Source organism: Aulonocara sp. 'chitande type north' Nkhata Bay, linkage group LG14 (genome assembly GCF_057382095.1).
Source record: "Aulonocara sp. 'chitande type north' Nkhata Bay isolate Kocher_YH1m ecotype deep benthic linkage group LG14, A_spYH_male_GT1.1, whole genome shotgun sequence".
In the NCBI taxonomy this organism is placed as follows: Eukaryota; Metazoa; Chordata; class Actinopteri; order Cichliformes; family Cichlidae; genus Aulonocara; species Aulonocara sp. 'chitande type north' Nkhata Bay.
Genome location: NC_141357.1, coordinates 35,971,875 through 35,983,234, shown reverse-complemented (window position 1 = coordinate 35,983,234; position 11,360 = coordinate 35,971,875). Strand labels below are relative to the sequence as shown.

Genomic DNA, 11,360 nt, shown 5'->3' with positions numbered 1-11,360 from the left:
AGTTTAGAAGTTAAATGCAAACAAGGGCGAAAAGCTAAAACAGCTTGTTACAGAAAACAGCCAGGATAAAATAAAGACTGCTGTGAATCGTGTATCGTGCAAAGTTACTGTGGCAAGATCCAAAAAAAGAAGCAGTCCCATTACTTCCATCAAATTCCTGCTCTGACGAGTAAAATACTTGAGTGAGCTGTAAATTTAATTACAACAAGCATCTTGGCCGCACCATATAAGATGCATCAGGAGTATATCAAATTGTGAGTCATGCAAAACCACTCTGTTCTGTTAAAGGTGTAACAGGAGTGCTTGTAAAGGACTTTACTGTCATTTCTATTCAAAGTCAGCTGTTTAAAGTGATGATTCAGGTTTTTTACTCACAATAAAAGAGCACCTGAACACATCACAGGACCCCTACAGCTTTAGGAGAAACAAGTCAGTGCGAATAAATCAGATGACAAACCGTCCACAGTGAGACAGTATTTTAGAAAATACCTCAGTTCTGCTCTCAGCCTTTTTAAATTATTTTATGAGGTGAACTGTTGAGTGAGTTGGTTCACAGCAAACTAACTCAAACCAAAAAGAGTGAATCTATGAGTACAGTTTAAATAAAGCAGCTAAAGTAGAGCCCACGTGTTTCATATTTACCTGATGTGGTTCCTTCCTAATGTGGTCGTGTTATCCCTTTAAGTCTGATCTCGTGGCTCTGATGCTCGTGCTGCTGCTACAGTTTCCTCCAGCAAAGTGTAAAGTGCAGTTTCTCACATGACTCTGTGGATGTCTTCTGCTGTGATGGTGTTAAAGATTAATAACGTCACACTGACAGTGGCTTTGTTTTCACCTGCCTTCTGTACGACCTGCACTTCTCACACAACTTCAGAATAACAGTAAATGGACTGTGAGGTCAGGGAGTACCCTAACCCCTTTAACGCCATAGTGTTCTCTTTCTCTCGAATTTATGTTCCAAAGTAAGATAGTCCATTATGAGTTGGGCTTAAAGGTATATAGATATAGAATAAAGATGCAGTTTTAAATTGTAAACATTTTACATCTGGTAAGGTGTTGAACAGAGCTGCTTTAAACTGTTTTACTTGCTATAAACAAACACAGAAAACAGGTAATTATCTACCTGTGTTATTTCTCCCTGTGCAGACAGGTATCTGCCTGTGGTTGATTACACTGATACAGTACATGTACGCACCACCTCCTCGGATATACAGAGTCTTGATTCTTTGTACCACTGACCTCTATTTTATAAACACAAATGGACGGCTCCCCAGAAAGTACTAAAAGTAAGCTGGGAGTACACCTAAACTCATAACAGTTCATTCTGGCCTTAGCAAAAGTGTCTTCAATCACAGATTAATTGCTGGTTATTCACATTTGAGTGTGGGATACTGGACCATGCTAAATAAGATGTGCTAATCTGAACGAGCTGGGCTGAGGGTACCTATGAAACATGAAATAGGCCAAGCAAAGCCTAAAACTGTATAGAAGTAAATCTGAAGAAAGTAATGGCAGCACAGAAGAGACTGTGATTTGAAACCTCTTTTAAAATAAAGGGTTTACTGAAGATGAATAGCACAAGCTGTGGAAACAAAGAAAAGCAACACCTGGATATGAGTTTGTAATGAATCCAGTGCCTCAGTGTGTGTGAAGCTGCAAGAACAATGCAACAACTTCAGGCAACACGCATCAACTTTCTCTTTTGTAAAATCACTGAGGTGACAGTACTCACAGGTGTTGTGGAAGAATGTAGCGATACATCTGAAACACAAAAGAGAGGTTTAAAAATGAAGGTGGAGCAGCGAATCCACCAGTTGGAGGAGTTTGTGGCAAAAAGAACGGAGAACCAGCAGCCTTGGAGAGAACACCAGGTGATGCCTGACTACACAGCTCAGGTGATCTGTCACACACACCTACACCAAGTCTATGGAAACTTCTCTTGAATTAAAAGATAAAAAGAATGTGGTAAAGGACTCACTAATGGTTTTTATGAGGAAGAAAGTTATGCATGGTCTTTGTAGGTCATATTACTTGCTAGTTCTTGCTTTATTTTATTTTATCTGTTTCTGTTGTGCTACCTTTTTCTGAAATAATTTGCTTAACCTTGTAGGGGTTTGTCTTTGTGGTCTCTATTCTTTTCATGAAGGCATTTTAATGACACGGGATTTATTGATTAAATAAAACTTCAATTAATATTGCTAAAATGTTCATGTTTATTATCAGCAATAGTAGTAGTAGCAGTAGAAGTAGTAAGTATGATGCATGTGTTTATGGTTCTCTCATGTCAATTACTGGAACAGACACCAGAGGTCAGCGTTGTTTAACAAAAAGCTCAGAAGGAACGCGTCTATGAATAACTTACAACTTAAAACACAGTAAGACGTTTTTCTTGTTTAAAATTTTAATTGTAAATAATTCCGTGATGAAAATCATCTGATCTTAATTAATTTATCACCTGCTGTTACTGAATTTGTTTTAATTTGATTTAATTTCACAGTTTTTAATGGTTATTTCTGTGTTTTGTTTACAGCGTTAAGATTTTTTGTGTAAAGTTAACAGGTTTTTTTTATTTGTTTGGTTAGTTTATTAGAATTAGGGGGGGTATTCCTTATAATTTTTGTGTAAATTTGACAGTTTTTTTTTTTATATATTTGTACTTTTTTCTTAAAAATAAACATTTTTTCCAAAGTAAAGTTGACAAATTCTTTTTTTTTCTCTGTATTTTTTGTAAAATTGCTAGCTTTTTAAAAACAGTCTTTTTTTTTCTTGTAACTTTGCTTGTAAAGTTTAATTTGTAAGTTTTTATCTCATAAATGTGCCACCCCTCCTCAATCTCTACTTCGATTTAGCGCTTTAATCCAAAAATGAAAAAAGGAGAGAGGAGTGGTTTGTCTGAGCGGTACGTGAACGCATCTCCTCCCTCGGTGAAGGCGGGCTGGTCGGTGTGACAGCAGCAGCGCAGAAGCTCCTCCTGCCTGTTTCTGTGTGGTTTTTATTTTTAGGGTCGCAAAGTAACCAAAAGAAACGTCCTCACATCACCGAGCTGACAGCAGGGAGAACACGCCAAAACCACCCGTGAAAAGAGCGAGAGACGCGGAGTGAAGCAGCCAGGGAGCCCGAACCAAAACACAACCATTTCCAGGTGAATATAATTAGTTACAGCTAACTCGGTGCTGAAATGCAGTTACGTCTGCAGTCGTAAATCACTCTGGAACTCTTATTAAATAGTTTTTGGGTTGTTGTTTTTTCATGCAAATATATTTTATTAAATTTGCCGCTTTTTTCCTTAGCAAACGGGACGCAGAACTGTTGGAGTCTGCGTTAAAATAAGAAAACGCTGGAAAAAGATGAATATTGTGCTACAGAGCTGCCCTACAGCAAAGGGCTCTCTGTATTTGTTCACGCTTTCGATTTCCTCGCCTTCACTAAGATCACAAGATTTAGGAATAATAAAAAAAACTTCGAGCAAAACTTCATCTTTTAAGCTAGCTAGCTTTCACATACACATCCGGCGCGCCCTTCAAAATAAAGGCAACGATTAAAAATTGTTGCAAGATTTTGAATGGGTTTAGTAGTGTAGCTCGTGGTATAAAACTCGACTATAAACAAAAGATAAAATAGAATAGAAGTGTTTGCGTTGTGTAGTTTCAAGAATAACGAAAGAAACGTTTAGGGATATTGTAAGTCATTTTGATGGTTAACGTTTGAGTTTCCGGTTTGATTTTAATCTCTCTCCGGGTGTCTTTACAAAGCTGTAAACATCGAAAGTCTTCATTAATGTCATCTCATCTGAGGCAGAGTGAGGCAGGTGGACTGTGGTGCAGATTATTGTGAAAATTCTTCACCCCACACGCATTTTTGTGATGTCACATGATATCACACATCATGCGATGTTTCAACATCTGCTTTGGGCTGTTTGTGTCACACATCCGTTGTGTGTTCGTGCCCGCATAAAACCACACCCATGTCTGGCTGGTATTGGTCTTATTGCTCCATGGTTAAAGCTCTCTGTCTGTAGATACCAGGGGTTAATCCAGTCACGTCACAGCACAGTAGCTTTACAGCTGCTGGAAGGAGGAAGACGAGCAACCTGCAGCTGTTATTAGCAGACTGATGTAAACAGATGTGTTCGAGTCTTTAAGGTGTTTGTCCTGAAACGGCTGCAGACGCTACACCTAATGAAATATGTTGTCTTTCCTTCACCTCTTGCATAAACCTGTCAACAAATTGACTTCTTAAGTCTGAGTTTAATAAATTGCATTGGTTAGCAGATTCCATTGGGTGACAAATTAAAGGAAAAACCCCAAACCTCTAAACCAACTTTTTAATTTTTGGCTCTCCACTATAAAAGTCCTGAAAATGAGGGTTGATTTGTTAATAACTCACCTGTTTGAATTTCAATATATATATAGTTAGGAGCGTGGCTGTTCTGACTGACAGGTGTCCGATCAGTGTCTGTTAGACCTCACCTGAGTGACTCAAAGGCTCCTGTCGACTGTGTGAGTGTGTTTGAGAGGGTGTAATTGGTGACTTAGGGAGCATTTGTAAAGCTTTCCTTGCCTCCTGCAGTTATCTGATAAATATTGGGTTTTGTTATGAGGTACGGCCCACATTTTTATTCTTGGGCTCTTTTACAGTAGCTTTGCACTATTCGTAGTTCAAATGAATGCTTGTATGTGTTGCACTCAGTTTTTTTGCAGCCCTTCACTTCATCCTCTGTGTGAAACAAATAGTTTGACTCTTTCACCTGTTTATTACCACCTTTTTGTAAACAGGGTAGGTGATAAAGCCCAAGCCCTCTTTTAAATAGACGCCCTTATAGCAGTCTGAATAAAACAATAAAGGCACAAAGATGAAAGAGATGTAAAACAATAGAAAATAAATCCATTCAGATAAAAATAAATCCAAACAGGGCAAGTTGTTTTTTTTTTTTTTTTTTTTTTTTTTAAGATTTATTTTTAGCAATTTATCTTGAGGGGGAGTGACACTTGGGAAGTACTCTGGACCGAACTCCAGCTTTTGGTATATGGTGTCAGCTCAACCAGGTGAGCAATAGTGGCACCTCTGGGCTTGAATGTCTGTGTGGGATTGGGGGGCCTGCACAAAGATTAATCTGTGCACAGAGCCACAGTGATCTAATAAAACTCAGCCCGAAGTTGCACCGACTGGCCCAAAGTGGACGACCCCTCAAGCGTTATGAGCTCCATCTGCTGATTCATAAAGTCTTGCTATACTGGTTTTATTGGCGTGATCTAGGGCTGCCACAAACGATTATTTTGATAGTCACTAGTCACCGATTATTTTTGCGATTAGTCGACTAATCAGATCATCATCCATTGGACGTACAGCGTACAGCTTATTGCACCAGCAGCATCTGCTCTTATATAACTATCATTAGCTTACAGCTTTAAGTGTTTAAGGTCTGTGCTAACTAAAAATAAAGACAAGATGATAGTTTATTAAATTTTAATGAAATTTGCAGATTGTTTCGGTGAAGTTTAATAAACTCCTTGCTATCTAAAATATAACAGGACACCGGAGTATATTCTCCAGCATCTCACACTTCTGATAATCAGCTGTCTGCTTGACGTTTATTCAGCTGTGTAAAAACTATAACTTTAATCTCAGCCAAACCGATTTACTCAGGAACAAATAAAATACTAAAAAAAAAGCCAAACAATAACATTTTGAAGTTATCTAAGTGACTTATATACGTTTAACCTGAGTAGTGAAAGATGGCGGTGGGTTTGAAAACGATTTGCCGGGAGTCCGGTGTTCTCACGGCTCTAGTGACCTTGCCCCCGGCTCGCTATCGAGCTAGTGGGTAACAGACGTCTCCGAAAACGTCGGAGCGCTTTTGAAAATATGCGGTGTCCTGATAAACTGAGCAGATATTTGAGGTTTACACAGCTACATTCTCGCCTGAAAATATGTTAAACGTTTAAGAATAATAAGAGTAATATTAACACTAACTAGCTGCCGCCATTGTTGGAAACTGATGTCCTCTTTTGACATCAACGTTATTTTAGAGGATTTATAAGCCAGCTTTCTTCTGATTGGATGCCACTTACAAAGGGTAAGTGTGAACAGCTGGTGGGTGGGGCTTCTGTAGGGGGGGAAAACGGTCTGAAACCGAGACTCTAAACTTTTGTTGCTCCTTTATGGCAGAAATCATAATAGGTTATTTCAATCAGCACTGAGATTAGTTATTTATCTTACACATGAAAAATTGTTCTTTTAATTAAGAGGATTTCCATTAATTCAAATTCTGCTGGGTTGAGATTTTTATGGAGGGACCAGGAAGAGGATGTGATGAAATGAGAGCATTACTACAATACCAACTGCAGCACGATAATTATTTATCTTTATTATCCTGTTTAATATAAATATTCAATGAAAGCCAAGGTTGTAAATCAAATTCACATTTAATTGCACAGCTGTACTGGTGTGTACTCTGCACTTCAGTGTGAATGTCTGCCACCGTAACAGGATATAAACGTACATCACCTCTGCTTTATATCATCACACCTTACATTTTAATGTCCTTAGAAACAACGTGCTGTCTCTTTAACACATTTACATTCATAAAATCTGAATAAACTTGATGAAGTCACGTAGGAAAACCACCTCAAAACAGGAACTTATATATAACTACATTCATTTTGAGGAACAATGACAGACCCCCAGAAACAAAAGTAGTATTGAAACATTTTTTACTTTCATCTTCAAGTCAAATAACTGCAAATCAACTGTTCATGCAAATCAGTGGAGACGCCATCTTATTGGTGATCAATCTGTTATTGGTGCCACTAATTTGCCACGACTTATTAAAAATGGCTGTAAATATGAGACACAGAAAATCGCAGCGTCCCCCTCCTCCCATCAGGCAGTGAGTCATTGCTCAGTAACGCTGCTGAAGAAGGTCACAGTGGTTTCTTCTAAACAGACGCTCGCTCAGATCCACTCAGGGTCTGCGTGCTTCCCTTCAGAAATGTTTACTGGCTGTTCTTTTTCACTCTGTCGTACATTTGATGTTTATTCTTACGTTCGCTCAACCTTCAGATGTCTTACGAGCCGTTTTCTGTAGAAGCGCTTCTGAAATTTAAAAGCTCTGCAGATAAAACCCAAGTAATAAAGGTTCATTTCAGCTGCATTTAAAAAGCAATAAATAAGTTCATGTTAGAGGATCTAAAAATGTAAAGTTATTATTTGCATGATGTAAGTTCAGTATTTTTATATTTCTCAAACTTTATTCTTTTTGTCTTACTGGTCGTTTTACTGTTTTTTGTTTTTTGTCACGCGTCATGCGAACTTGGCTTAACTGTATGTTCATGTTTGTCCACATGAATATAAAGGTCTTCAGTTTAAATCTTGAAATATTTAAAGTGTTTTGAGTTTTATCAAAGTCATTTTACATCCATAAGTGTGTCACGTTTAGTTTGTAGTTAGTAAATGTTGGCAGGAGGACTCTGTGTGCTGATGACGGGAGGAAACGGGGACGTTTAACAAAAGCTCCTGAGACACGGGAATGAACTCCGGTGAAATAATAGTTTGTAACAAACAAAAACGAGGGAGAGTAAGATAAAACGCCGGCCCTGACAGAGGCGCTAAGGCACAACAGAGTTTAGACTACATTTAGAAAAAAAAATTAGATTGCTTTTGTAGAATAAAGTCAAAAATAACGTTGAACATGTATTCTTAGGGGAAAAAATCTAAATGTGAAGATTTCTGTTGTTTTTTTCTCAAAGTAGAATTACGACTTTAATCCCGAGATTTCGACTTTAGTGTCAAAATGGTCGATAATATATTTTTTTCTTAATCTGGCCCTAATACTCCATCGAGTGGGAAAAGCACAAAGGAGGAGCCAAGTTTCAAATAAAACAGGAAGTAAACTAAAACGGAGGCCGTGCACTTGTTCAGTGTTTTCTGCATCATTTGGGAAATCCGTTCTGTGGCTGTGTTTATTGAACCAGACCACCAAGCAGGAATCTAATTTGTTGGGGGAAACACACGCGCTCATTATTCTGCTCTGTTCAGCATCATCTCCGTGTTTATTGGCCTTATTTGACAGTGATATCATTACAAATGGGCCTGATGATTCCAGTGAAGAGTCTGCATGGGAGCTCAGTCTGAGCAGAGGTAGATTCATGTCAGTCCAGTAATTTTCATACATGCATGACATGCGCATGTCAGTTTTCATAACTGTGGTATTGTTTTGAAGGCTGATTGTCCTGCCTGTACGTGTTGTTTAGCGTCTGAGTCTTTTAATGCGACTCAGTTCTAATGACTTTATTTGTTGTTTTCAGTTTTATTGATTTTCTTATTGTATTCTTTTAGCTGTACAGCACAGTTGTTTCTGAGTGTCCTTATAAATAAGGTGACTGTCACAGTTTGATGCTTATCCCATGCCCCGGCTCGATGAGCTCCTGGGTTTCGGCACCACTGTGACACAAAAAGGACCCGAAGCACACAGCTGTGACCCTATGGAAATGGGGAAGGCATGACCAGGTGTTGAAGAGCACCTGTTTTGATCAGCCTGTCCTGACACCACACCCTGAACCCACTGATCCACCCCTCCCCTGCAACTGAGCCACAAACCACGCCCTGCCACAGTGACTTATTTTACCTGGTAGTCACTTTTTAAAAACAAAAAAAATCTGCCTTTAATGTATCCTGAATATCTGAACATCGCAGTACTAAGTGGCATCTGCAGCTCTCCTGCAATGAATACAGTGTTTAATTGAGGAATGCTTTCAGCTGAAGTCCTGTGGTCAGTCCTTCTCTGTAGATCAGTGTGAGAAAACATGCTCTAACCTCAGTGAGTCACTCTGAATCTGGATGCAATCCCGTTCCTGGAAAACAAAATAAAAATATTCCTTTAGTGCTCAGCAGGCCTCTGGTTTCTCCACCTGGGAAACAAATCACAGCCCTTCCTCTTTTTGTCTCACTTTTTATTTATCTGACAGGAAGCTGAAGCTGCTGTTAGGACGTTTTTGGTCAGATCAGGCTTTAATGTCACTACACTTTCACACAGGCATGAAACTTTGATCGTGTATTTACTTTGCTGCCGATCCGTAGTCAAACATGACCGCCCGAGTTTCTGTTTGCTATCCTGTCACATGACTGGTGATGATCTGACTATCTTGTGTGTGTGTGTGTGTGTGTTGTGCATGTTTAAGGAGTTTTAAAGAAGTACTCCCTTGTTATTAATCCTCATCCACAGCTCTGTGTGCAGTGTGAGGCCTTGAACAGGATCAGGAGACACTGAGGCTTCTTAGAAATCTCTGACTGTTTTAATGGGAAATATAGAAGATTAATCAGTCGTTATGGCTTTTTATCATTAATAAGAGGTTTTTTGTTTTATTAAGAATACAGCCCTTCCTGCACACTCACACACCCTCCTAAAACATGACTCGTGATGCTAATCATGCTGCTGTTGGTTTAGGGTTGTATAGTGGCTAAATAGTTGGTTTTGCCTCAGATGGTAAATATATTGTCCATGTAATTAGATTATGGTGAAGTCTCTTCCTTTAGACTGACCTCTAAATTCAGACAGACTCATTTGATGTGTTGTGGTTGAAATGAAATTCAACATAGTCAGATATGTTTTTGATACTATCTGAATTCACTTACTGTAACATCAACAATCTGTCTGTGCAGTAAGTGAAGGCGGTTATTGATTGGATGTGTCAAGCTGCGATTCCCCATTCCACGGTCATATGGTGTGAACAGTCATTTCACATAAAACTGTAATATTAGAACAATATAAAGAGGTTCAGTACGCTACACAGACTGTGTGTGTGTGTGTGTGTGAGGAATAAGGTCAGTAAGACCAAAGCCTGCAAGGGAAGGGAGCAAACCTGTGAGTCAATACGACATGGCATAATTACAAGTGAATGCAATGGTGATACTGTTTTCCAGTCTTTTCATGTTTTGCATATGCTGATAAATTTCCCAACACTTCATAGGAGGCTAACTAATTAAACCCCTTATCCTTCCTCACAGCACAGCCCTCTGATAGTGAGGAGTCAGTAATTATATATCGTGTAAATGCTGTTTGTGCTTCATTGTAAAGCATTTTGTTTCTGTGCAGGAGGATGGCGGTGCCGTACGAGGGTCAGTCTTTCTCTGCTCTGAGGAGGCAGTGCCAGCATAAAGGAACTCTGTTTGAAGACCCTCTGTTCCCCACCTCCGACCAGTCTCTGTTCTACCAGCGAAATCAAATTGGGCGAGTCACCTGGAAAAGGCCAAATGTGAGTGAAAATAATGTTTTACCGAGAGGGGAAGTAGTAGTGCTGCACAATTATTCTGATACGTATTGTATACATGTGGAAAATAATAATAATGATGACAGATGATATTTTGCAAAGTGAAATCAGTCAGGTTATATAGTATTTTAAAAAATATATTTTCTTTGATGGTTTGTATCACGTAACAGGCCAGAAAACAAACACGGTTGTGAGGTCTGTTTCAGTGTCTTTAAATATCAGCTACAGCTGCTCATATAACCCCGAGATGAGGTATAAAAGAGAATAAGCCCTCACAGAGTCGTTATAAAAGGGGAAACTATCCATAGAGGCCAGCCCTGCTTTTAGTCACACACTTTAAACATGTTTATTTCTGCTGAAAAGGTGGTCATTTTAACATGGGAGCTATGGGGACTGAGTTTCTTATAAAGGCAGCCTCAAGTGGCCACTAGAGGAACTGCAGTTCTCAGTGTTTGCTGCTTGTTTCCATCTTTTACAGCTCAGTGGGATCAGCTGCATAATCATCCGCGCTGGCGATCTTTTGTAGAGCTCTTATTTTATGCCTGTGTGAAAGAAGAACACAGTAAACTCAAAGAAGGTGGAGAGTTAGTGATACATCAGAGACGAAGGGTCAGCTGTTTATTCACGGTGGAGACGGACAGAGGCAGTAGGCTGGGAATGGCGGCGGTGATCATGAGACAAGGCTCCATATAAAGAGAGGAGAGGTTAAAGCGGCTGAATGGGAGAGGAATTCATGGAATTTCAAGCCAACAGCAAGGAGTTGTGTGCGTGTGTGTGTGTTCATGTTGTAAGCAGTTTCTGGTAGTTACTGATCAAAAGGAACTTGAATTTACTTTTGTATTGTGACCGGTGTGAAGTGCTTTACAACTGGTCGTCTTCACACTCACCCTGAGCAAAAAGCACCTTCTGTGAAGCTTTTGACTGAACTGTTCCTGTTAAATATAACAGTTAAATACAACTGTGACTAGGGCTGGGCCATATTATACCGTTCACGGTAATACCGGTACAATGATGGATTGGATTTACATGTATATAGCGCTTTTCAAGGCATCCAAAGCGCTTTACAATACCACTATTCATTCACTCTCACAT

General features: G+C 39.3%; 1 protein-coding gene across 1 annotated transcript in view; it reads left to right on the top strand.

Moving 5' to 3' along the window:
- Positions 1-2,714: 2,714 nt before the first annotated feature.
- LOC147315124 (calpain-5-like) overlaps positions 2,715-11,360 on the top strand; it is a 32,185-nt gene continuing 23,539 nt past the window's right edge. The window contains exons 1-2 of the mRNA XM_086262374.1: positions 2,715-3,142; positions 10,094-10,253. Of these exons, the coding sequence (XP_086118500.1) occupies positions 10,098-10,253 (156 nt within the window). The 5' untranslated portion in view covers positions 2,715-3,142; positions 10,094-10,097. The remainder of the gene's footprint in view (positions 3,143-10,093; positions 10,254-11,360) is intronic.